General features: G+C 42.3%; 1 protein-coding gene across 10 annotated transcripts in view; it reads left to right on the top strand.

The window, feature by feature from the left end:
- CFLAR (CASP8 and FADD like apoptosis regulator) overlaps positions 1–27730 on the top strand; it is a 51948-nt gene extending 24218 nt beyond the window's left edge. For 8 of the 10 annotated variants that reach the window (XM_057745889.1, XM_057745896.1, XM_057745888.1 and 5 more), the window contains 5 exons: positions 99–156; positions 2830–2879; positions 3562–3643; positions 17551–18061; positions 19719–27730. In XM_057745889.1, coding sequence (XP_057601872.1) covers positions 99–156; positions 2830–2879; positions 3562–3643; positions 17551–18061; positions 19719–19878 — 861 coding nt within the window. In that variant the 3' untranslated portion in view covers positions 19879–27730. The remainder of the gene's footprint in view (positions 1–98; positions 157–2829; positions 2880–3561; positions 3644–17550; positions 18062–19718) is intronic. The other 2 variants (XR_009055124.1, XM_057745895.1) reach the window with 2 other exon arrangements.
- Positions 27731–27987: the final 257 nt, after the last annotated feature.

Below are 27987 nucleotides of genomic sequence, written 5' to 3'. Positions count from 1 at the left end.
CCCTGCGTAAGAATCCTACTGGGATATTTAAAGAGGTGTAATACAACGTGTCTCTGAAAAACAAACAGAGAGTGTGACCTTATTTTTTATATTTGAAGCTCCAGAATGGGAGGAGTAAAGAACAAAGACTCATGATGGAACAACCTGAGATTCAAAGTAAGATCAGCTTTTCTTTATATTCATTCTTTATAAATGCTTGATAATTCAAGTACAATATGTTGCATTTTTAGAGTTGGCCATTTTTTTATCTACATATTTTAATTAAGTTCTCAAAATAAAACAGTTAAACTCTTAAAATATATTCATTGGCATTTCTAGTTATCCATCAAATTAGCTTATTTGAATTTAAACGCCTCTTACTTTATCAGCTTTATCATCTTGGCTATATTTTTTAAGAGATGTGACATTTATACCTGAAATATAACTATAGCCAGGCCATGTTAAACATTAATCTAGTCATGGTAATAAGCCCTGTTAAACCAAATATCTAGCAGCAGGAAGAAGAAAGGTTACTAGGATCTTGTTTTACAGCCCATTTAATAAATCTAGATACTATGCAGATGACATTCCCCACCCCTACAAAGAAAGCAAGAAAAAAAAAAAACCTAGTCATTTCAACTGTAAGATTTAAGGGATTTAAGATCCCTCTCATCACTCTTAAAACGTCAGCACTCGATCCCATCATTTTTAAGAAGTGTATGTTTTCACTCGTCTTGAGTCCTCCTCGAAGTGAGGGCTGAGACTCAGTCCCTCACTGTAGTACTTAACTCCCAGAGGCAGGGCTGCATAGACAGGTAGGGAGGACTCGGTCTTGCTTGAGGAGCTTGGAATTTGTCCTGTATGCAGAGCCGATCCTGAGTGTAGTGAGCAGGGCAATGGCCTGATGGGAGCCTCCTTTATGTGGCAACTCCTCATGACTCAGCCGACGTGCTGTCTGTGTGCACCTGCACGCATTCTGCCCAGCTCAGTCGGATGCAGTATCTCGTGCCCATCATTCCCTGCGTCAGAGTCAGCTCCCCAGCAAAAGCTGTTGAGGAGCGAATTAATTTCTGAAGTGACAGCATATTTCTTAAAACACTGGTGAGGTGGCGAGAATTAGCCATTTAAAATGAGAGACCTGGTAGAGTTGGTTAGGAATTTAAAATAATCAGTGTTCTTTCCACTGGGCTGCCTGATGGCAGATTTATCCTTGATGGTGATTAAACAGGAGAGGTAAGTGAGGCTCCCAACAGCCCTGCAGATTCTTAGGAGAGCTAGTTAACTGCCTTTGTCTGGGTATGGTTCCTTGGCTAGTAAAAGAGAAAAGCATCTCGATAACTTGACTTTAATCTAAAAGAAGTTTAAAATAATCAAACCAAGTATTCATATGATTTTGGACTTCCAAATAGATTTCAACTGGATGGTGATGATAAGAACTACAGTTTATTAAGCACTTTTGGTAAGTGCTAAGTGCCCTGAACTGAGACAGACTAGGTTATTTTGTGTGTTCTTTTTATTTTGTTAAGGCATGATTGCTAAAATACAAAAAGATAAAGTGAAATTTCTTCTTAATTCTGAGTATCAGACATAATCACTATTAATGCTTGATCTGTGTACCTCTAGTAAGTATATGTAAGTACATGCACACAAGTACATGTTTTTAAGTACATTGGCTCAATATTATGCATATTAGTTAGGAATCTATTTTTCACTTAATACATCCTGCATATCTTTTCATGTCAAATACATAAAGATTTCTCTTATCCTTTTTAACATTGCATAGTATTCCATGATATGTACAATAATTTATTTAACCAGTTTCATGTTGGTAGGCTTTTAAGTTCTTTCTGGCTTAGGGCCATTGCAAACAGTCCTTCAGTACATGTCCTTGATATTTTTGCACACTTGCTCTATTATTTCCTTAGGATAAACTTCTAGAAGCAGAATGTTGGTTTAAAGGGTATTGCTAATTGTCCTTTAAAAAGACTGTTTCAACTTATACAGCATTACCATTTGAAAGTGCTCATTTCCCCCAAACCTTACCAATACTGGCATTTTCTTTGCCTGTCTTTAGACATTATTTCTCATTTTTTTAGCTGTCTTATAAATTAGATGCTCATCTCAGAGATTAAAAAACAAAACAAGACAAAACATAACCCCAGCAAACCCGGAGACTTCAGGAAGAAACTTGTTAGTGATGTTACTAGGGTTTTAGCCAGCCCTTTGTGGCTTCAAAACTGGTGGTTTCTCCACCTCCCTGGGACTAGTAAAGTCATTTTTATCTACAGAGTTTGCTTTAGGTTCATCTGTATTTGCTAAGCCCACTGTCTCCTATCTTGCCATTGCCATTTTATTTTATGATCTCCCAATATCACTGGAGTAAGAAAACACGGCCATCTGTTCTGTAAGTGGCAAGCCCACAAAAGCTTTCCCTTGTCTGAGTTTCTAAGGTTGTTCCCTGGAGGCACTGTGCACCATTTCAGCACATGCAGTAAAGCTATTGACATTGTTGGGTGGTAAGTTTATTAGATTTTCCGTATCAGGTTAAAACCTCACCATTCACCAGGTCCTTACCTGGAGAAGGGCAAGGAAAGCCTTCTTTCACTTCTATTTAAGCAGTTTTTCTACATAACCCCTGTTTAGCATGGGGACTTGTGTTTTCTTATCAGTTAGGTTTTTCAGTGTGAGGTTAGAAGCTTGGGGCTGAGTATAGCTGGGGAAAGAAGAGATAGTAGGGGGAAGAAAATAGAGAAAGAAAAACAGGTGTGACAAAGAAACGCAGCCAGCAGGAACTAGCAGCAGGGCTAGTTCTCCTTCAGCTTTGTAAGTGATTTCTCTCTCATCCCCCAGGAGAACAAGTGAAGACATCCATTCAGGAATCAGAAGCATTTTTACCTCAGGTACAGAATAAATGATCTGACTTGGTATTGTATTGTAAGCACAGTATCTGTGGAGAATACTGATGACTTTAAAAATATCTGTCCACTAAGAATTCTTTGCGACAACAGGATGCTGAGGGTGTGCTATTCTGAGAAATCTTATGTTCTAAAGGGGAACCTTAGATGTGGCAAAGAGAAAGATGTTGAAATGGATTGCATTAGTGAACTTTGGAATGCAGGAAAATCCTGTAGTGGCATTTCTCTTCTCAGCTGACTAATTGCTGAATATATAAGTAAGGTGACACTGAACCTTGACTTGTTCTGACTTTTTCTATGCTGATAACTCTTCTCCATCACAGAAGGCCTCTTTTTATATTGGTTTGGAAAGATATCACTTGTATAACCTCAGGTTACTGTGGAAACGTATGACCCATCTTTTCTCTGTGTTTTAAATTATCTTTATCCCACAAAGCTAAGACATGTGTAAAGAGGCTGCAATTTTTATTAAAATTAAATAGAAACTAAAATAGCTTGTTGATATCGAAGGGAAATGTCAGCTGTGATGACTTCAGCCTGTGTCTATTGAGTGACTCACCTGCCGAAAGGAAATTTAAGGAAATCCAAAAGAAAAGATCACATGGGTGGGACCTTGAGGAAAAGAACAATGTTTAGAATCTTTAACAATCCCTGCTTTCTTTTCCAGCACATACTGGAAGAGAGATACAAGATGCAGAGCAAGCCCCTGGGAATCTGCCTGATAATTGATTGCATTGGCAATGACTCAGGTGGGTGTGGATGTTCCAGACGAACTGATGCCCCCACAGTGAGATCACGGCACACACAAGCTGTGCTCCTCAGAGCGATCAACACTAGCTTCTGTGACAAACCACTGCCAAAATGTAGTTTCACACATGAAGGGTAGTTTCTCACTCATGTTGCAGCTGTGGGGCTGGTGAGCTCTGTTACATGTGCTCATCAGTGGCATTGTCATCTGAGTTTTCCGCAGGCCCCTCTGTATCCGGCTGGTGGATGAAGGAAGTGGGTGGAGGATCTCACAAGAGACTTTAGGGACAGGCCAGAAAGTGATATGCATCATTTCCACCCACATTCCTTTGATTAGGAGTCAAGTGGCCCCATCCAACCACAGTAGGCAAGGAACGTAGGCTAGCTGTGCGTCAGGAAGAAAATGAAAGGGGGTTGTGGGAACACACAGCATTGTCTCTGACACAAAGGCAAACTTTGTGAAAGTTGGTGAGCTCCAGGCTTGTCTTTCCATGCTGGATGCTGCAGCAGGGAGAAGTCCTGGGATCCACAGGGGGGTTTAAAATGGAAGGTTTTCTGGGCTTCAGTATTATCAGATGCCCCGTCGTTTCACCTAGATAGACTCTGAAAGCTTTTCTGGGGAGCATTAAAAATAGGATAAATTTGTGTTCGCTTAGAGGCCAGGTATCCCTTAGTTCTGCCACCCTGGACTTGGGTTATTGGCCCAAGTCTGTACTACCTGTGTGTCACCATTGTTTGGATCTGAATCGATTCTTTTGCTCAGTTGTTGGATGTCTCACTTGAACTGAATCAATCACTGGTGATGCATCAAAAAAGAATAAGAGCCTAGATAAGTATAATAACATTTGGTTTAATTATTTATCTCTTTCTTGAAAGGATCGATTGTTTTATTCCACAGTTGTCCAGATTCTCAACATTCTCTTAGAGTGAGTCAGAACTGTCTTTTAGGCTCACTTAAAATGTTACCATGGTGAGCTTTATGGAGAGTCCAAGGTCAAATTAGCAAATATTAGGCTGAATTTCCCAGGATTTCAGGTATGATCTCACGTTCTCATGTCCTATATTTGGTTAGCTGTGAGAAATGCTATCTCTTGAGCTATAGATGTGTTATTTATTTATTTATTTATTTATTTATTTACTTTTTCTTTTTTAAATTTATTTATTTATTTAATTGGCTGTGTTGGGTCTTTTTTTGCTGTGCATGGGCTTTTCTTTAGTTGCAGTGAGTGGGGGCTACTCTTCGTTGTGGTGCACAGGCTCCTCATTGCTTGTGGCTTCTCTTGTTGCGGAGCACGGGCTCTAGGTGCGTGGGCCCCAGCAGTTGCAGCACATGGGCTCAATAGTTGTGGCTCACAGTCTCTAAAGTGCAGGCTCAATAGTTGTGGCGCACGGGCTTTGTTGCTCCGCGGCACATGAGATCTTCCTGGAGCAGGGATCAAACCCATGTCCCCTGCATTGGCCAGCGGATTCTTAACCACTGCGCCACCTAGGAAGCCCTACTTTTTCTTAAGGTGCAGTTGATGTACAAGACATGTTCTTTCTGTTTTAGACATTAGTATTCACATAAGAATGAGAAAATACTTTCTCAATGAGTAACTTCCTGCTTTAAAAGAGATTGTGTAATCTTTTGGTTGCCCTCAGTTCTGTTTCACTCGTTAGCAGGAAGTTCCCAACTGGACTTAGTGGTGCAGGATGTATATCTGTTGTATGAGGATAATCATAAAGATAAAGCCATGGCTTGTGAATTTGTGGCTAAAAGCTAGTGTCTGCTTCCCTTGCTGAGTTCTGGGCCTCTTGCAGGCAGGCGTTGAGTGCGTATTGTATTTTTCTGTATTATAAGATTGTGATCAGAGTTGAGCCCCTGGAATATGACTGTACGCATTTGAATCATGGCTTTGCCATGGCCTAGCTTATTATCTGGGGCAATTTTTCTAGCCTCTCTGTAGCTCAGTTTTCCTTCTGTAAAATGAGTTAATAATAGGACCTACCTCATAGGGAACTGGGAGGAGTGTGTGAGTCCTACTTAGGGCACTGCCAGACAAACACACTGTAAGCACGTACTAAATGCCAGTTAATGTTATTTGTCCATTTCGTTTGTTTAATTTTAGTTGCAAACCACTGAGCTAGAACTTACCATGGCTTTGTGCTTGGTACATGGAGGCTGATCCCAGACAAATGAGGGACCAGAGTACTGGGGTTCCGAGGCCTGCTCTGGGCTCAGGTGGGAGCGGGGCAGGTCCCCACAGCCTGAGGCTAACTGGAATAGAAGGGGTAGCACTGAGAGGGGGTAACTTCTGGGGACACACCCAGGTGGAAAGCTGGGGAGATTACTGCTACCAGTCATGGTATGAGTGGGTGTGACAGAGAAAGAGGATATGAGTACAAAGGCCAGGGTGAGGGAGGGCAGGGAGTGGCAAGAAAGATGGAAAGGAGGGTAAGATCATAATCTCCAGGAGCTGGGGCAGGGGCATCTGTCTTTGATCGAGGTAAGAACAGGTATTGGCCTCAGGTGCGTTTGTACATCTGCTTCCTTGACTCAAGCTCTCCCTGCCTCTGGGAACAATACAGATAACTGGGCTCAAGACTACTTCTATACCGCCCTTGGGCTCAGGTGGCTAATTGACAGGTAAAGAAACCAGACAGCACACTCTTACTCCTGTTGTGTTGTGGCTTTTATCAGCTGACGGGCTCTGAATCCATTTACACACCCAGCTGAGACTCAGAACAGCAGGAGAGTATTAACTAAGGTGAAGCAGAAGACACAGTTTCTTCTCACACTCCCTCTCTAGGCCTCCAGCGTTTCGTTTTCCAGTTCCCCTCTTAGCGATTTTTCTCTGAGGACTCCAGGTCAGGAATTCTGCTTGGATTGACAGTAGTCTTAATTATGTACAACACTTTTCATTCCTTAATTTCCATCCCAACAGCCCGGGGCGGGGGGTGGGGGGTGGGGGTGGGGTGGGCCTTCGTCTAGATGATTCTGTGGGGTTTCCTTTGTCACTTTCTCACTTGGTTAATGTTGAACATTTGGGAGGAATGCAGGAATCTGGCAATAAATATTACTAGAAACAAGGGCTCTTAAAGAAACTAACAAGGATATGATAAGACTAACTTGAGGGTTATCAGCGTGTAAAATTTATTAAAAATCTACTAGTGATCAGCATGTAAAATTTATTAAAAACCTACTAGGTGCCAGGTGCTTTGCTAATTCCTTTATAGGGATTATCACTTAATTTTCATAAATAATACTGTAAGATAGGTACTATTATCCCCATTTTCAAGATGAGCAAGCAGAGCACAATAAACTCCCTGACTTCTCTACTGAAGTAATAGAGCAGGGATTTGAAAGCTTGACTGCAAAGCCTCTGCTTTTAGCTACTTCGCTATAAGTTCCATGAGGGTGGGGAGCTTTTACTGGAGCCGTGCTTGGCACATGGGAGCTCAGTAAATATCTGTTGGGTGAATGAATGAAGGAATAAGCTCTATTGGTCTTGGTGTGTTTCTAAAACCATCTCTTTGTGCCTGTAGAATTTAGCAGACTCTCTTATACCTATCTTTTCCCGTCCTCAAAAAAAATCGGACTTTTATACAGAGTATGTAATTTCCCCAAACCTTTATAGATTTATTCTTCCTTTATCCCATAAATGTTTATTGAGCAGCTACTATGTGCAAAAACCATGCTTGGCCCTGTGTGAAGCAGGTATGGAGGCTGCAAGGTAGAGTCTGGCCTCAGAGCCACACTGTGAACAGAGAGAAGGTTGTTGCTTGGTGGCTCATTCTTGAGAAGAATCCTTAGAGAAGTCAGTAACCTCTTGGAGCAGACATGGAGGCTTAAGGATTTGGGGCTAATTAGTTCAGTGGCTTTGTGCACAGTATCCTCGATGTTGTGTCACCTGTGTCAGAGACCTAGCAAAGCTAGGTGAGGCCCTGCTTCAAGGTCCCCTGACACAGCACTGGACTTTTGATCTTGTTAGGAACTGAGAAGCGAAAGCCTCACATCACAGGCACATGGACTCTGGACCTTGACCCAGGGCTCTGGCTGGTTTTTAGGCTGCTGCATGAGAGAGAGTGTTCGCACATTTTAAGAGGATATGTTTATTCCTCTCTCTTTTCTCCCTTGCTCTTTCTTGAAAATCTTGAAGATTTTTCTGTACTTTTTAACCAGGCTAAGAGTTAGATTTTTCTAGCAGATGCTGCACATTTTCCTGGGGAATCTTGCGTAAGTAAACTTCCTCTTCTAACAGAGCAGCAGTAGCCCTGAAAGCCCAAAGTCGATCGCAGAGAGCTTTGCAATGGTGTTGACTGGAGCTTGGCTGCTCCTTGAGGTTACCCAGCCTCCCTTCCTCATTTTCCCTTAATGGAATGGGCAACAACCCAAATCAGTAGCATTTTCTTGTACTGATAGATGTAAACAAATCTCAGCAAGGGGAACTGGAGCAGCCACAATGGCCTCTGCTTCTGAGCTTTGAAGACACGTGGTAAGTGACACCTGAGATGGTAGATGGAGGCTTCGTTCCCATGGAGCGGCTACTGCTGCCTGCCAACTTGAGAGCCAAGGAAGTGGAGCCTCCCCTCTTAACTCTCATGTGATTAGCAGACTATTAAAGATAGCTTCCCTGGGTGGAAAAGACCAGGAAGTCTGTGCTGGGATGCTTTTTTTTCTGGGCATTCTTATCCTGTGAGATTAAGCAGCCATTCAGTTGGAAACCTAGCATCACTAATGAAATTTACCTTTAAACCAGTGCTACATAGCAAACCCCTTTTTCACAGACAGCATAAATCTAGGATATAAAGAAGAATTATAGGTCCACAATCCCTTATTGGAGATTCTTGTATTTCAAAAATTTAAGTTTTAAGAGTTTAGAAGGATGACATGGTCCATATACCATAATTTATAGAACATTCCGGTAGGGTCTAGGGCAGTACCCCATCATCAAATATGTGACTATTTCTGTAGCAAAAGGAATGGATATTTACACTAAGTGGAATAAAGAACATAAACAGCTTCTCGTCCGTTCAAGAAAGATTTTGCCGCAAAATGAGTTGGGGCAAAGAACCTAAGCTTTTCAGAGCTTCTGGGGTTTTGGAGTTCTGGATAAGGAGTGGTGGGTATGTGCGAAAGCAGAGGACTCTCGAGGCCGCCTGAGCGACCACAGAAGCCTCTCTTGACATGCACTTGACATGTTTATTATTGATATTGTTTTCTCCTAAGAAAAGCTAGTTCAGAAGGAATTACTAATGATCATTTGTGCTTTAAAACAAGACATTCATAAAGTAGTTTATAATTTCTAGTGTATGTGGATTGTCCAGTAAAACCCCGAATGGTGTACCTGAACAAATGGAAAGTCAGATTTATACAACTCCCCCTCCCACTACCCCCCCACCTGGCCACCGGGCTTCCTCCCTCACTCTTCCTTGTGTCTGTGCACCATCATCCTTCCTCTTGGCAGTCTTTCCTTTGCCGTGTTTTACTGGGGCCCCAGCTGAATTACACCTTTCCCATAATCTCCTCTCCAGGTGTCTCAGACCACACGGATCGTCCCTACTCTGATCACCTATTTTACCTAAAATTCTGCTGTTCTCTGTGACATGTCAGTCAGTGTTTTGTGCACATTTACACACTTTGCTTCTCCAACGAGATTATGGGCTCCTTGAAGAACAGGAACTACATTGTATACTTCATCTATATCCCCTCATCACAGTGTTTCTGTAACTCAGGAAAAGGAACTTTATAAAACATGAGTTTTGAGGCCAAGTGAGTTTAAGAAATGATAATTTGTTCCTCTTTAGGAGATTTGCAACACAAGTTGGCCTTAAAGTTTCCAAGCAGTCTTCCTATAAAGAAACCTGGTTAAGTCTTGTCAACCTTGCATTTCTCATTCACTTTTGACCTCAAAACTCCCCTTTCCACTAAGACTATCCTGCCCACTTGTGTTGCATTCATATGCTTTATAGTAATTGGAGCTGGACTTATCGAAGGTACTCAATAAGTGATTGGAAATAGACATCCCCTCTTTCTTATTTATTCTATACATTTATTTAATGAATCCCTTTTTGTAGATAGTGTCAAGATACATGTGAGCTCATTTTCGGTCAAAACACATTCTAAATGAGTGGGGTCATGACTTTTTTTTTTCTTTAAATTTTTTTTAACAACTTTTATTGAGATATAATTGACATACAATAAACTGCATGTATTTAAATTGTACCATTTTATTTTTTTTTTCTTATTAGTAATGTATGTATGGCAATCCCAATCTCCCAATTCATCCCACCCCAACCCCCCCCCAACCCCACTTTCCCCACGTGGTGTCCATATGTTTGTTTTCTACATCTGTGTCTCTATTTCTGCCTTGCAAACCGGTTGATCTGCACCATTTTTCTGGATTCCACATATATGCGTTACTGTACAATATTTGTTTTTCTCTTTCTGACTTACGTCACTCTCTATGACATTCTCTAGGTCCATCCATGTCTCTATAAATGTCCCAATTTCGTTTGTTTTTACGGCTGAGTAGTAGTCCATTGTAAATATGTACCACATCTTCTTTATCCATTCATCTGTTGATGGACATTTAGGTTGCTTTCATCATGACATTTTACTGTATTTAATTTTTTGGATTTCATCTCAGTAGTCCCCAAACCAGTGGGTCATGCTGATCCTAGGCCTTCACTGACAGCCCTGAACTCACTTCAAAGCCAGAAGAATCCCTCATCATTTCAGGAAGTTAATAAAGGAACAGCTGAATTTTACAGAGATAGGGCTGGGTCAGGAGTGGGATTTTCAGGGTGGGTAGAAGGAGAAGTGGAACTAATGCAGTTGGTTGAAGTTTTATTTTCCAAACTCAACACTTATGTTTTTCTTCCCCTATTTGCAAGTAAGGACGAGGAAGTTACTGTTGATACATAGGACAGAATCTGGCTGCTTTGAGTCCATTTTAGTGTAGACTGTAGAGACCTCCCTCTGGATTCTAAGGACAAAGATTCCATGCAAGAGAGGCATCATAGGCAGGCTCCATGATTTGTGGTGAAGAGGCTGCCTTTATTTCTTTAAAACTGATATCTTATATTTGAATAAGCGCTCATAGTTTACAAAGCATCTTGACAGAAATCTCAGTGGATCCTTACAGCCACTTTCTGGAGGACAGGGCATTTGTATTGATCCATTTTATAGATGGATAAAACCACAGATGTAATTTGTTCAAAGTCACACTGTTACAACCCCCTTGATTCTATACATTAGACTGGGCTACATCCGTGTTCTTGCTGGCCCAAGAAATAAAAACAGCTAGCATCAGTCCTCACCATCTGATAGAGGAAAGATGTGCTATTAATGGGAAATGCCAGCTATGATGACTTCAGGCTGTGTCCATTGAGTGACTGTTGCCACAAGGATATTTAAGGGATGCTCCGTCTTGGTCTGAGGCCCATTCCGATTTGGTGATCTAATTGGCCTTATACTTGGCCTTGGGGACCTGTATGGCTTTTGGGTTCACCTCCAGTGTTTAGCCCTTTTCCTTTTGGACTTTCTGCCCTAGACCTCAGATTCTCATCTCCTTCTTACCTCTTCTGCTAGTGTAAGTTAGTCTTCTTCCAGGGCCAGGCAAGGTTCAGACCAGCAAGCGGGTAGAGGAACCAGGACTGAAACTCAGATCTTATGATTCCAAGGCTGTTCCTCTTTTACCCTGTATCATGCAGCTGCCTGCTGACTGACTGCCTTGTGACAGTCCAGGCACTGCTCCAGCTAGAACCTGCGGGGAGCCCAGATAGAGAAAGGAGATTAAAGCGCAGGGCAGCGTGTGTTCTGTCCAGACCCCTGCATATCAGGATGGAAAGGGAGGCTGTGGCTTTCTTTCAAGGACTTTGATAAGGAAGTAAATCTATCAGTGAGAAGAGGCGTTTGAGGGGAGCGAGCCAGTCGGAGATAACAAGTAAACAAAGGAGCTTTGAGTCTGGTGTTTCTCTGTTTGCTTCTGCCCCCTAGAGGAGAGGCTGCTCCATGACTGGAGAGTGCAACTCCTAAAAGGCAGAGTCTAGACTAAAGCAGGGGGGATGGCACTGGGGTCCTAGTCCAGGTTCTCTCATGGTACAGCCCTGTGTTTCATCCTAAGCTCAGAACGGAGTACTGAAGCCTGCCTACACCCTCAGAAGCCATGCCTGACGGGCAGTGCTGCTATGCCTTTCCTACCACTCTGAGATCCTATGTGGACAAGTGACGTATGAGATAGGTTTTCAGCAACTGTCATTTCCTGATAATACTTACTTATCACAGGGTTTTAAAGAGATTGGCAGCCTCTTTATATCTCCTCATTATGACGTTATATATATATATAAAACGTTATATATATATAACAGCAGCCGGGCTGTTTATATACATACGTATATAATTAAATTTTTTCACCCTTCCTGCAGACCAGGCAGAAGGAGAAAAGTTAACAGCCTAACTACATTCTTAGGTAACGGTTATCATCATTCCCTTTTGCTGACTTACCTGGGGAATGATTTATCTAATAATGTATACAAATCACTCTGAAATTTAGTAGCTTAAAACAACAATATTAATTTATTTATATCTCTCCAGTTTCTGTGGGTCTGGAATTTAGGAGTGGCTTCGCCAGGTTGTTCTGGCCCTGAGTCGCTTGGGAGGCTGTGGTCAGATGTCAGCTGGGGTCATCTGAAGGCTTGATTGGCTTTGGAGGAGATTCTCAGGTACTCAGTCACATGGCTGATTGGTGTGGGCCTAAGTTCTTCTCCATGTAGGCCTCTCCACATGGCACTGGGGACCTATACTGAGTGCTCTGAAGACATGGCAGCTGGCTTCCCCCAGAGTGAGCTGTTCCACAGTGACCTGGCTTTGGAAGTCACGTTATATCCCTTCTGCCACATTCCATTCATTAGAAATGTTACCAAGTTGGTCCACATTCAAGGGGAGGGGAATTATACTCTATCTTTTTTAGGGAGGAGTGTCAAAGAATCATGAACTTATTTAAAACCACCATATCTGGCAGGATGTGGGTCTCCTGAGTGGAACGTTCTACAAGACTCTATGTGAGTTGATTGAACTTGGTGTAACCCCAAAAAAATAATAAATAAATTTAAAAAATTAAAAAAAAAAAAAAAGACTCTATGTGATGGTGTCCAGATACTGCTCATAGGCTGGGTGAATTCAGTTAAGAGCACTCAAGCCAGCTCTTATTGGTCCAGTGGCTGCTTAGATTCCAGATTTTTGTTAACCCAGGGCTGTGTTTCTTTTCCAACTTTTAATCTTTTTCCTGTTTCCTGCTGAGAAGCCAGAAGAGAAATTGCAATTGCAATTGCTTACTTTTCCTTTTATAGTTCATTAGGGGTTGGTAAAGTTGGCAAGACAGGACAGTTGAAACTGTTGGTTGAAGCTGTGAGTCTCTGAATTATTTGTCTATCCTTACTTCATATTGTTCCCATCTAATGTCAAGAATTGAGCATTTGTAGTCAACTGTTATATGTACCCTCGTCTCATTTATCTCCCCTTGACGCCTTTGTGTGATGCCTAAGCTGGTGTGAGGTAGGACCCCTCTGTTCCTTGATGAAAGGTATTGCTGCTCTGGTTACTAACATGTTGTTTGGTTTGGGGTGAATGCAGTGGTAGACTTCTGGAAGGTCATACCCCAAGGGAAGAAGAGAAGTGGGTGCATAGTCATGAGACAGGGAGACAAATCCAGAGAGGTGGCTAATAGTTTGGGTGACAATCTGAATGAGGAGATTCCTGGTTAACCTCTGGGCTTAGGACAGAACAGTTTCTCTGCTTTAAAAATGGACTAAGAACTGGAGGCATCGCTCAGACAAGGAACAGAAACTTAATGGGTAACTCAACAGGATGTGGACTTTTTGAATGAGGAAGAGAAAGATGTCTCTCTTTGCTATTAGAAAGATGAAACAAGTCTGTATTTACTTCTCCGATGAAGGCAAACTGAGCAGATGGGAACAAAGTAGATTGGGTAGGATTTCTAGAGTTCCAAGGCCATAGAAACTTCTAGAAGATGGACAAAAAGATTTTTAAAAAGAGAACAGGGAATATCTTTATTGAGCACCAGGAGCTTTATTTGTATTATCTCATTTAATCTTCACAGCAACCTCACAGGGTGGGGTATCTTCACTTCCACTTAAAGCGAGAGCGGCCCACTTCCTTAAAGCCATGCAGCCCATAGGTGTGGTGAGGTCAGTGTTAGAAGGCAGGCTTGTCTGCTTTTCCCACTGCCTTATACTGCTTCTCAAGGCAAAGTCAACCCAGGATTCCTGGAAACTAGAAGAATCTTAGGGGGCCCTGTAGGGCAGGGACAGGTACTGGGCCATGGACCGGTACTGATCTGTGGCCTGTTGGGAACAGGGCCACACAGCAGGAGGTGAGCAGCGGGCAAGTGAGTGAAGCTTCCACCCACATCGCTGGCATTACCACCTGAGCTCCGCCTCCTGTCAGATCAGCAGTGGCATTAGATTCTCATAGGAGCGCGAACCCTACTGTGAACTGTGCATGCGAGGGATCTAGGCTGCACGCTCCTTCTGAGAACCTCATGTCTGATGATCTGCGGTGGGGCTGAGGCAGTGATGCTAGTGCTGGGGAGTGGCTGCGGATACAGATGATCATCAGCAGAGAGGTCTGGCTGCACAGAGACCATAATGAATCAGTTGCTGGCAGACTCATATCAAAACCCCATCAGTTTGGGACTTCCCAGCTTGCACAGTGGTTAAGAACCCACCTGCCAATGCAGGAGACACAAGTTTGATCCCTGGTCCAGGAAGATCCCACATGCCGTGGAGCAACTAAGCCCACATGCCACAACTACTGAGCCTGTGTGCTGCAACTACTGAATCCCACGTGCCTAGAGCCCGTGCTCTGCAACAAGAGAAGCCACCGCACTGAGAAGCCTGCGCACCACAATGAAGAATAGCCCCTGCTCGCCACAACTAGAGAGCCCGCATGCAGCAATGAAGACCCAACGCAGCCAAAACCAAAAAACAAATAAACAAAAAAACCCTATCAGTGAGTAGCAAGTGACAAGTAAGCTGCATCTGGTGGCAGGCTTTATAGTGGCAAGTGAATTGATGTACTTCAGTTGTACAGTTGCATCTGGTGGCAGGCTTTAAGTCAGAATCTGACCCTTATTTTAGTCCTGGCCTACCTATTATTTTATTTACCGTTTCCGTCTGTGCCTTTTCCCCCACACTGCACTTGTCTGAGTCACAGTAGTTTTGGTAAGCCCACAAGCTAACCCCAGCCAAAATGAGTAAAAAGTAAACGTTGCTGGAGAGCTTCTTTGAAAAGGGGGAAAGACCCAACAATGAGACAGCAGAAGACTCTAAGATGGCCAACAAAATGAAAGCTGCATTTGGAAGAAAATACCAAGAGTCCTACTTAAATTATGGGTTCATTGCAACAAGTGATTCACATTCTCCAAGCCCGCTTTGTATGATATGTGGTGACCAGCTATCCAGTGAAGCCATGAAACCTTCAAAACTGCTTTGTCATATGGAGACCAGCACCCTACATTAAAAGACAGGCCTTTGGAGTTTTTCAAAAAAAAAAAAAAATGAACATGAAAAACGGAAGCAATTATTGAAGGCCACCACCTCATCAAATGTGTCTGCACTGAGAGCACCATTCTTAGTGGCTAACCGCATTGCTAATGCTAAGAAGCCCTTTACTGTTGGTGAAGAGTTGACCCTGCCTGCTGCTGGGGACAATTGTCATGAACTTTTAGGAGAGGCTGCAGTTCAAATGGTGACACGAGTTCCTCTTTCGGCTAGCACTGTAACCAGACGAATTGATGAAATAGCAGAGGATATTGAGGCACAACTGTTAGGACTGATGAGTCACCATGGTATGCAATCCAGGTTGACAAGTCTACCGATGTTGACAAGACAACAATGCTTGCTTTCGTGCGATGTATTTTCCAGGAGGATGTGCATGAGGATATGTTAGGTGCACTTTTGTTGCCAACCAGCCCTGCAGCTGCAGAACTATTCAAGTCTTTGAATGATTACGTATCAGGAAAATTGAATTGGTCATTTTGTGTCGGTATATGCGTGGACAGAGCGGCTGCCATGGCTGGACGGCTTTCTGGTTTCACTACTCGGGTCAAAGAGGTCGCTTCTGAATGTGAGTCTACGCTCTGTGTCATCCATAGAGAAATGCTGGCTAGCCGAAAAACGTCACCTGAACTTAACAAAGTTTTGTAGGATGTGATTAAAATTGTCAACCACATTGAAGTACATGCCCTTAACTCACGTCTGTTCGCACAGCTCTATGAGGAGATGGGCGCAGAGCACACGTCTTCTCTTTCACACAGAAATGAAATGGCTTTCTAAAGGTAGCTCACTGGCCAGAGTTTTTGAGTTATGTGAGCCGCTCCAGAGATTTCTTTTAGAAAAAAGTCACCACTGGCAGCACATTTCGGTGACATAGAATTGGTTGCGAAATTTGCTTACTTCTGTGACATAGTAACACCTGCTCATAGTTCAACCTGCTCAGTGAACTCAATCTGTCACTTCAGGGCAGAACGACAACTGTGTTCAACTCAGCAGATAAAGTGGCTTCATTCAAAGCCAAACTGGAATTATGGGGGCGACGAGTGAACATTGGGATTTTTGACATGTTTGAAACATTAGCAGAGATTTTGAAAGAGACTGAGCCAGGGCCTTCTTTCTCCCAGCTGGTGCATGATCACCTATCTCAGCTTTCAAAAGAGTTTGAGCATTACTTCCAACCACAAAGACCCCCAAATTAGGAAGGAATGGATCGGAGACCCATTTGTGAATAAGCCAGGTGAATTGACTTTGTCCGTGCTAGAAGAGGACCAATGCTTGAGATGGCAAATGATGGTGGCCTTAAAGGTATATTTGAGACAACTCCAAATCTCCATACGTTCTGGATTAAAGTCAAGGGGGGATATTCTGAGATTGTTACAAAAGCACTGAAAAGCCTGCTTCCATTTCCAACATCCTATCTTTGTGAAGCAGGGTTTTCTGCAGTGACAGCAACCAAAACGAGATTACAGAGTAGACTGGACGTAAGAAACACACTTCAGGTGTCACTGTCTCCCATCACTCCTAGGTGGGACCATCTAGTTGCAGGAAAACAAGCTTAGGGCACCCACTGATTCTGCATTATTGGTGAGTTGTATAATTATTTTGTTATGTATTACAATGTAATAATAATAGAAATAAGCTGCACAATAATTATAATGCGCTTGAATCAACCTGAAACCATCCCTCCCACCCCCCACCCCATGGAAAAATTGTCTTCCACGAAACTGGTCCCTGGTGCCAAAAAGATTGGGGACTGCTGCTGTAGGGGGTCTTGGCCAAGGACCCCCTTGCTCAGTGAGAGGCTACACTGGGAAGTAGGTCATGAGAGGATCTGGGGAGTCTGGGAATGGTCCCAGCTTAGATCCAGCAGGTGGAGGTGAGGGAACTCGTGACCTGGGTCACCCCTTCTGTGGCCATCAGATCTAGGTTCGGATCTGCACACTGCAAATGCACCTTATTCCTATGAACTTGTGAGTTATTTTAAGAAAGAGCCCTTTGAACAATCCCCAACTTTGTTTCAGTTGAAAGGAAAACGTTTTTCCTTCTCTTGGTTTGTTTAGACTAGAGGTGGGCTCAGTCTGTGCTCATGGCCAGATGTGGCCTCAGGCAGGGAAAGTGGTATAACAGGGGACAGACCATAACTGGGAACCTGGGACATGAAAGTCACGTATTTCATGTTTTAGGCTGATTCTATCCCTCCTGCCCTGTTTGATGGTCCTTTAAAGCCTCAAACTGTGACACAAAAGCAGAAACAGACAAGCAATGGGGATTAGACCATGTTTACGATTGCCACCTGGTGTCTTTCGAGCTTTTCTTACTCCTGTGTTGTTTTTCATGTTTGTTTTTCCAGAAGTTCTTCAGGAAACCTTCACTTCCCTGGGCTATGAAGTCAGGCGTTTCTTACATCTCACTGTGAAAAATATAATGCGTGTTCTTTACCAAATTGCGCATATGCCCCAACACCAAGACTACGACAGCTTCGTGTGTGTCCTGGTGAGCCGTGGGGGCTCCCAGAGCGTGTTTGGCGTGGATGAGACGCGCTCAGGGGTCCCTTTGGATCATATCAGAAGGATGTTCATGGCAGATGTATGCCCCTCTCTCTTAGGGAAGCCAAAGCTCTTTTTTATTCAGAACTACGTGACGTCAGAGGGCCAGCTGGAGGATAGCAGTTTTCTGGAGGTGGATGGGCCATCAGTGAAAAGTGCAGAATCCAAGGTCAGGCAGCCTGGGGCTGGATCGATTCACCGAGAAGCCGACTTCTTCTGGAGCGTGTGCAAAGCGGATGTGTGCCTGCTGGAGCAGTCCTTCCCCTCACAGTCATTGTACCTGCAGTGCCTCTCCCAGAAACTGGGGAAAGAAAGGTGAACCACCCAAGCTATGGCGGGTCCTGGCCCCAGTTGATTTTCTGCTACCAAGATGAAAGTGTCCACTGTGCCATATTTGATGCCCTTCTCTTCAGGAGGAAAAGGGGTTTTTCATTCCTTGTCGGGGTGCCGTGGGAGTATGATATAGACTCTGCACAGTTTATGAGTGCTTCGTGCTTCAGAAGGTCATTTAGTAGTCAGCTTGTGGTTTGGATATTTTTCTTCAAAATGAAGAAATGTTTACTTGTTTTTTTTTTCTTATTACAAAAGCAATACATACTACTTACTGAAAAAAGCCATGAGATACAGATGCTGATCGCAGAACATAACAAGCAGTTATAATCCTACCTATTAGATCTGTTAACCAAGTCTCGGTGTGCTGCCTTCCAGATCTTTTTTGGATACCCGTACAATCATATATAAATATGTTTTTTAAGCCAAAATGAAATCATCATCTACTGTTACTTTATAACCTGCTTTTAGTTTGTGTAACAGTATGTTTTTACCTGTCAGGAATCACATTTCTATAGCACCATTTTCACATCTGCAGAGTAGTCCCTAATATGGCTATAGCATAATTTACCTGGCCAGTCTTTAGTCATTGGGCAATGTTTTGCTTTCACAAAAAAAGAAAGTATTCAACATCTTTGTAGCTCAGTATTTGTGCTTATTCTTTATTGTTTTCTTGAAGGGAAAGTTCCCAGAAGTGGAATTACTGTGTTGAATGACAAGCATTTTTAAAGCCTTTAATACATCTCATCAGATTGTCCTCTAGGACAGTCAGACCAACTTTTTTTTTTTTTTGCCACGCCACACAGCTTGCAGGACTTTGGTTCCCAGACCGAGGATTGAACCCAGGCCCCTGGGAGTGAGAGCACTGAGTCCTAACTACTGGACCACTAGGGAATTCCCATAGAACAGCTTTTATGAGAGTCTGCATCCCTGAATTCTCACTGATACTGTATGCTCTTTTATTTCCCCAAATCTTGACAATTTGATAGTGACAAATGGTACCTGACTATACAGGTCTGCAAGTCTTTGTTACTTAGACATTTTTGATGTCTACTGGTAAGAATACTTTTCTAAGGGAAACACTGGTGACCTGGTATCCATTTAGGCTGAAGGACGCCTCTCTGTACCTCAAATGTAAGATTAGCAGTCCCTTTTCTGTTGCCCCCAATTACAATTTAGAATGTCTCTGACTCACCTGTGAAAGGCATCTGTTGTGGTTTGAGGGACCCCAGGAGGAAATCTCAGGGCCTGGGACCCCTAGCCTCCTCAGGGATGGCTCAGCAGTAAGGGGAGGGCTAGAGCAGGCGTGACTCAGCCTTCCAAGGTAGATATGCCATGGGCCAGCGGTGTTAGTGGCCTTTTACATCCATCCTTCATCTGCATAGGGGATCCAGTTGGGTTATCATCTGGCTAGTGTGTACCCAGACTAAAACTCAGTCACCCCTTGGGGGAGAGGACTGTGACCATTGGGCCATAGTGCTGCAAACCTGTTTGAATCACTTGCTAAGAAGCTTGTAGAGTATTTAGAAAGGAACAATTTGAAAGCACTTTCGTATCTGTTAGCTGATTTCACCCTAATGATAATCTGTCTCCTCGTTGATATTTGCATGGGATTGATTTTCACCTTTCTCATTTCCTCCAGAAAACACTCGCTCCTGGAACTCCACACTGAACTCAACAGCAAGGTGTATGATTGGAACAGCAGAGTGTCTGCTAAGGAGAGGTACTATGTCTGGCTGCAGCACACTCTGAGAAAGAAACTCATCCTCCCTTGCAAATGTAAAGCTGAAGGCCTCTCTTAGCTTTGTAGTCGCCACCTCTAGTTCGAGAGACAAACATTTATTTCTCACAGTTCTGGAGACTGAGAAGTCCAAGATCAAGGTGCTCGCAGATCGAGTGTCAGGTGAGAACCTGCTTCTCAGTCAGCAAGTGACCCTCCTCTTATCTCTTCACATGGCAAAGAGAACAGAGAGAAAGCAGGCTGTGTCTCTTCTTATAAGGGCACTGATCTTATTCGTAAGGGCTGCACTCTCATGGCCTAATCACCTCCCAAGGGTCCCACCATCTATACTATCACATTGGGAGACAGGATTTCAACCTATGAATTTGGAGATGGACACAAGCATTCAATTTAAAACAGTGGCTTTCTGATCAAGGTTGTTTGTCTTTCCAGGTCTCACATGGCATTCTGCAATTATCAGTATGCTTTTCCCCATTGGATGTGAAACCATGACCTGAAAGAACATTAATGTTTAAAATATTACTTTAAGGGACTTCTCTGGTGGTCCAGTGGTTAAGACCCCTGCGCTTCCACTGCACGGGCACGGGTGCATTCGTGGCTCGCTGCTCAGCCTAAAACATTTTTAAATGAGGGAATAAGAAAGCTTGTTAACAGATGGACAAAGTGTATTGAAAAACAAGGAGATTATATTTGTCTTTTCTAAAAGTTAATTAAATTCTACAGCCAGAGTGGAGATAATTTTTGATTCACCCTCATATTGCAGAGGGAAACTGAGAGGGATGTTACTGCCTTGGTAGCTTTTGCATCCTTTTCTGTCCCATCCTGACTGAGTGGGAAGCATTTTCCATATTCTGTTTCTTATCATGGACTGGAATGGCACCTTTTTTTTTTTTTTTTTTGTTTGAGCCTTTGGCATGATATATGTTACCACCCTTCTTGAAAAACGTCATGTACAAGGGTGCGTCAAAAATTATCCACACTCTGGTTGTAGAATTTATAGAAGTTTTAATACAACCAGAGTGCAGATAATTTTTGACTCACCCTCATATATTCTTTGATTTGCAAAAAACTGAAAACAGAGGCATAATATTTATTTATATTATTTTTTAGTTTTATATATTTTTATATATCATTAAGATAACTTATCTTTGCACTGAATATAAAAATAAAGCGGACCTTGAAGAGGTATGCTAAGTGAAATAAAAGCCAAATATCAAATATTACATACTCTCATTTATATGTGGAATCCACAGAACAAAAGCATAAACAAAACAAGCCAAACTCCTAGAAAAAGAGATCAGGCTGTCATTACCAGAGGTGGGGGAAGGGAATAATTAGAGGAAGGTGATCAAAAGGCACAAACTTCCAAAAACAAACAAACAAACAAAAACCCTCCAAAAACATGCTCTAAGCATGGTAAGCACCTACAGTGCATTGTCCAACATTAGGTTGAAATATCAGATTCTTGATGCAGGCCCTCATTTCTCCTGCACCTAAGCTGTGTTTCGCAAAAACTGAACACGATGGATGTGAGCTTTTTAGTTAGAGGGTTCAGGAGCAGCTACAGTCTGTAATCCTAGGAGCTATGACTTATGGGATTGATAGGGGATATGGTAGAGGTAAACCAGAGATGGAAGAAAGGCTTTAAAAATGAGATAAGAGAGAACAAAAGACAGTCAGCTATGTGATATAAAATAATAAGAACTACAAGACGGGTGTGATGGATGGAGTGCAGGCAGGTTTAATGGATAAGGGAAGTTGACAGTGAAGAATGCGAGTTTACGACATGGCATACTGTGACATAAGGTTTTCAGTAAATAATATAATGACACCTCACAGCTATACTCTCGTGAAAATTCACATCAATGATGTTCATTCCAATAATCAAAAATAAATGAAAAATTTACAAAAAAAAAAGGGGGGACAAACTTCCAGTAGTGAGATAAATAAGTACTAGGAGTGTAATGTACAGTGTGAAGACTACAGTTAGCACTGCTGTATGATATACACGGAATTTGTTAAGAGAGTAAATCCTCAGGGGTAGCATTACAAGGAGAAAAAATTTTTCCTTTTTTCTTTTTTTTCCCTTTCTTTTTATTGTATACATGCAAGACAATGAATGTTAGCTGACCCTATTGTGGTAATCATTTCACAACATATGTAACCATCATGGTGTACACCTTAGACTCATACAGTGATGTATGTCAATTATTGCTCAGTAAAGTGGGAGAAAAAAGATTTGAAAAACACAATCGTATCATTCAAAATGTTTCAGATGCAAGTAACAGAAGACCTAACTTTAAACAAGAAGTTTTTAAAAAATGTGTTTATTCTTATTAAGCAACAGGTCCAGAGGTAGGGGAGTAGTTACAGACTTGGTGAATTCATTGGCTCAACAATGTCATCAAGGGTTTGATGCTTTCCACCTTTCCTCTCTTTAGTCTCAGTGTTTGGGCTCTTATTTTCAAATTTGTCACCTAAAGGTCACAAGAGGGCCACAAGTCCAAGTACCCAAACACAGAAGAGAAAGCATCTCTTCCTTGTGTGGCTTCTTAAGATCAAAGGAAAAATTTCCCAGAAGCTCTCCTTCCCAAGAGTTCCCTTCCCTCACTTCTCATTGGCTAGAATCACATGACATGTTCCTCCTTAAACCAATCATGGGCAGAGGGAATGGGATTACCATGGTTGGTTTATACCAGCCTAGACGCAGCCCCCTGGGACTAGGGTTCAGCAGGTTCAGCTTCTCTTGGGCACATCATCTCCAAAAGCGGGGGTTCTTTTAGGGTAAAGTGGGGCATGGAGCTTCCCTGGGGAGTAGTTAACCATAATGTATGCCAAAAAGAATGAGAACATCCATTTTATGACTGAAGAAACTGAGGCACACAGCTTTTAAGTGAGTTGTTCCCAAATCTCAGAGAAAATCATTGGTGGTGCCAGGTCTAGAATGTTAACAGCCAGACTTATAATCTGGTGTCCTTCAGAAATTAGAGCTGGGCTTCCTAGGTGGCGCAGTGGTTAAGAATCCACCTGCCAATGCAGGGGACACAGGTTCGATCCCTGCTCCAGGAAGATCCCACATGCCACGGAGCAACTAAGCCCGTGTGCCAAAAAAAAGAAATTAGAGCAAGCATTGGAAATATGTAGCATGCATTCCAGGGAAGGCATCATACTCCTCTCTTAGCTGTCAGTAAGAGTCATTACCCTAACTTTCCAGCCCTTCATTCTTCCTGCAGAGAGGCAGCATGGCCACATAGCTTTCCGTATCCCATCTGATGGGCACGGTGAAAATACAGAGCTTGTAAAATCACCATCTTTTCTTTCCTTCCGTTCCTTTCTCTTCTCTTTTAAAAAACAATTATTTATTGGGACTTCCCTGGCTGTCCAGTGGTTAAGACTCCACCCTTCCACTGCAGGGGGTGTGGGTTCAATCCCTGGTCCCTGGTCAGGGAACTAGATGACACATGCTGTGCCGCCAAAAAAAACAAAAAACACACAAAAACCCCCAAAATCCAAACAAAAAGACCAAAATCCAAACAAAAACCAAATCCAAGCAAAACAACCAAAAAACCCACCAAAACCCAAAAACAAAAATCATTTATTAACTTATATCGTGTTGTCTGTTTATTTTTGTCACTTTTCTGTCTTTGGATTACATTGTTTTTATTAATACCATTCATCAATTAGTCTGCAGGTTCTAAGGAAAGGAGTGCTAAGGGTCTGCTCTCGTGTTTTGCTCTCTGGCAAGAGGCATGGGGTGGAGTAAAGAGGGACTTTGATACCAAGAGCAGGCCAACAAGATGGGAGGAATAAGGCCTTGCCTTCCCTTGCCTATTTCACAGAATTGTTCTGAGGATGAAATGAGAGAGCCTTTATGGTCATAGCCAATGAGAGCGTTTTTATGACTGTACTGGTGATGCCATGTGAACATAACTGTTATCATGATAGCACACTGTGGAGGAGTTATTTTGAAAAGGTTGAATCAAACCTTGAAAATTGGTAGGATTTTGGCAGGTTGAGGTGGAGAAGAGACTATGTTGCAGGAAAAGAAACCAAATCAAATGAAGGGGCAGAGAACGGAAATGCCAGGCATGTTTTAAAAACCGTGAGAGTAACTTTTAGTTGGAGTGGAGACAATGAGAGCAATGGTGAGTGATAAGGCAGAAGGTGCCTGTGGTTGGTGTGTGAAGAGCTGTAAAGACCCCCGCCTCTGTCTTTCAGTCAGCTCTCGTGTAAGTTATTTTGTGAGTTATTTTTCTCACTTTAACAGTGGAGTCTACAACTACTTCTTTGACACGTCTGTGTATATGAGCATTTGATTGCTAAATGCCTTATTCTTTTTCATTGAGTATAGCTTTTAAATGAAATCTCTAAGGCATGCTACAAGAGAAATGTAATAGGTAACAATATAATGAATACTCATGTACCCACAACCCAGCTTAAATGACATGTTCTAAACTCTATATGAAGACTCTGAAGATATTACTTTAAGTAATAGCCCTAAATAGAAAAGAGAGAAATATATTAAAATATTTTAAACTTTATAATAGTTCCCAACTGAAAATTCATCAAGTGTTCCGTAGGTAGGCATGGTTATGATGAGATGTCCCCTGGCTGGAGTTTTTTGTAACTGTTAAACTTACGTATACAAATAGTAAAGGCTTACATAAGCTGCTCTTAGCTCATCACATGAATTCTCTCATTTAATCCTCAAAACAGCTCTATGAGGTAGGTATTACTGTCCTCATTATTATTTCTTCCCAATTTATAGACTGAGGAAAGTGAGCAAAGTGGTGCTAAGCTGCTTATCCGTGGTCACCCCAGTCTAGGATATAAACTCAAGCCATAAACAGAGCCTTTATTTTTAAATTAAGTAAACATAAAGCAAAAACAAGACTTCCCTGGTGGTCCAGTGGTTAAGGCTCCGTGCTTACAGTGCAGGGGGTGTGGGTTCGATCCCTGCTTAAGGAAGATCCCACATGTGTGGTGTGGCAAAAAAAAAAAAAAAGGCAAAAACAAACAAAAAATGTCTCACAGGAAAACAAAAGGCCAGAAAGAAATATTCCAAAAGAGAGTTATGGATGACTGAACTATGGCTGATATGTTTAGTTTCTGTTTCCAAATCCTCACCTCTATGTATTTGAGAATACTGGTTTCTAAGGTAAAGTGCAGGTAATTCTTTCAACTTTTTTTTTTAATATTTATTTTTTTGGCTGCTCTGGTCTTAGTTACAGCATGTGTATTTTTAACTGCAGCATGCAGGCTCTTAGTTGCAGCATGTGGGCTCTCAGTTTCAGCATGCATGCGGGATCTAGTTCCTCAACCAGGGATTGAACCTGGGCCCCCTGTGTTGGGAGCACAAAGTCTCAACCACTGGACAGCCAGGGAAGTCCCTCTTTCAACTTTTGACTAGTTGGTTCTTCAGTGCTAAAGAAACTACTCTTCCCTATAGTTCTGTCTTCACTTCTCTGTCTCATCTCTAGCCCTTCTTTTCAGTGACAGGAGCCCTGGTCTCAGGGCTGCTTTTCTGGGCCACTGGTTAGGAGGACTGACTTGTCAACCCCCGTTCCATTCCAGTCCCCAACCCCTGCCATCCTCTTCCATGAATAGGCCATGGTAGGGGTCACTTGACACCTTCTGTCTGCAGTGTTTGAAATGGGAATCTCTTCTCCCAGATTCTAGGAGCACGTTTTCAGGACTAAGAATGTTACTTACGCCGCCAAGAGGTCACAGTTTGAGGTCAGCTTTGTCAATTTGTCTGTGTGGCAGACCCTGCTCACTGTCCCAAATATCCATTTTTTTTCCCCTAGTAACAGAAGTCTTAATTTGCAGCTGGGCACAAAGCCTCACAGAATACAGTCTAGTTGTTCAAGCCTCAACTTGTAGCAAGATGTGGTCATGTGTCTAGTCCTGGAAAATAAGATGCAAGCAGCAGTACCATTTGGCAGCTGCTGATAACTTTTCTTAAAAGGTAGCTATTTTTTGCCCTTCTCTCCTTTGTCCCTTTCTCTGTTTTAGTGACTAGACTGCATATGTGATGGCTGGAGCTCTAGCTGCCATCTTGAATTGTAAGGATAAGAGCCACACGGTAGGGATGACTGAGTGGTGAACAGGAAGGAGCCTTGTTGGGTGAGGACACTGAGGAGACGAGTCACCATACCAGCCCTAGATTACCTACCTCTGGATGTTTATGTGACAGCAAAAAATGTGGGCTATGTATTTCTTTTAACCTAACCTAGTCTGACTGGTATATTGTTATTTGATTAAAATGTTTTTTTATGTTCATGCTTGTTTTTTTATGTCTGACTGGTATATTGCTATTTGATTAAAATGTTTTTTTATGTTCATGCATGTTTTATTATGTTCAGGCATGTTATAAGTTTAAAACACATATTTGTCCATGTGATCATTTTAAATTATTGTTTAAAAATGTATGTACGTGTTGTTAAAAATATAATGTTAAAATCTGGGCTGACCTTTTTGATATGTATGATGCTCTCATTACTTCCTTTTATTTTTTTATGGTTTCTGTTGAAGAGATGGAGATACTTTATTAAGACATTAGAAGGATTTGGACAGTATCCTCATAAGAAGTGTAATCCACAAGGAAAATTTCTAATTGAATCATCAAAATAGACCAGCTTTTGGACCTGGTGTAGAGTGAATAAGAGTTTGAAAGATACACACACAAAACTGAGTATAAAGAAGAATGGTTAAGAATCCGCCTGCCAATGCAGGGGACACGGGTTCGATCCCCGCTCCAGGAAGATCCCACATGCCCTGGAGCAACTAAACCCGTGCGCCACAACTATCGAACCTGCACTTTAGAGCCCGTGAGCCACAACTATTGAGCCCATGTGCCACAACTACTGAAGCCCACGCTCCTAGAGCCCGTGCTCCGCAACAAGAGAAGCCACGGCAATGTGGAGCCTGCGCACCACAACGAAGAGTAGCCCCCACTCACTGCAACTAAAGAAAGCCAGCAAAAAAGACCCAACACAGCCAATAAAATAAAATAAGAAATAAATAAATTAATTAAAAAAAAAAGAAAAATAAAATAGCAACTCTGCACATATGTTTAAGATCACCAAAGATAATGACTCTAAAGGACCCACTGCTTGTAAATCCACAGTATCTTGTTTCCCAGCCAGACCCTTCCTTGCCTATAGCAGCACCAGAGATGGAAATGTAGGACTCAATCAAGGCCATTAAATGAAATGACTGATTTTTCAAGAACATTCCTTCTCCTCTATTCCAAGAAACACTTCTTCTGCTTCTCCTTCTTGTGCCATCTCAAAGCTGCAAGGCCCAGGGGTCCAAGTTTTTCCACTTAGGTCTATCGCGCACTTACTAAGCAAATATTCAAAAAGTACAAATTCTTTTCAATAAATCCCTCTGCAATATCAGCTGCTATATGCTAAGTACTGTAGACTAATCCAACTCCCCATGAGATCCGTGGAAGGTCACCTAAAATGTAGATTACATAGTGGCTGTATCAATTTACATTCCCACCAACAGTGTTAGAGGGTTCCCTTTTCTCCACACCCTCTCCAGCATTTATTGTTTCTAGATTTTTTGACAATGGCCATTCTGACCGGTGTGAGGTGATACCTCATTGTGGTTTTGATTTGCATTTCTCCAATGATTAGTGACGTTGAGCATCTTTTCATGTGTTTGTTGGCCATGTATGCCTTCCTTGGAGAAATGTCTATTTAGGTCTTCTGCCCATTTTTGGATTGAGGGTTTGTTTTTTAGATATTGAACTGCCTGAGCTGCTTGTGTATCTTAGAGATTAATCCTTTGTCAGTTGCTTCACTTGTAGTGAGAGAGTAGCGTTGACATAAACACACTACCAAATGTAAAATAGATAACTAGTGGGAAGAGCACAGGGAGATTAGCTTGATGCTTTGTGAAGACCTGAAGGGGTGGGATAGGGAGGGTGGGAGGGAGGCTCAAGGGGAAGGGGATATGGGGATATATGAATACACATAGCTGATTCACTTTGTTGTACGGCAGAAACTAACACAATACTGTAAAGCAATTATACTTCAATAAAGATTTAAAAGAAAAGGAATATGAAGCTCCCCTAGGGGGGAAAAAGTAGACTACAGGTGTACAACTACTCATATAGACATGCTCACAGCAGTAGGCGCAGCAGCCCAGAAGTGGAAAC

This window comes from Hippopotamus amphibius, chromosome 8 (assembly GCF_030028045.1).
Source record: "Hippopotamus amphibius kiboko isolate mHipAmp2 chromosome 8, mHipAmp2.hap2, whole genome shotgun sequence".
Taxonomy (NCBI): domain Eukaryota; kingdom Metazoa; phylum Chordata; class Mammalia; order Artiodactyla; family Hippopotamidae; genus Hippopotamus; species Hippopotamus amphibius.
The sequence above is the reverse complement of the archived record's forward strand: the minus strand, read 5'-3'. Positions and strand labels throughout refer to the sequence as shown.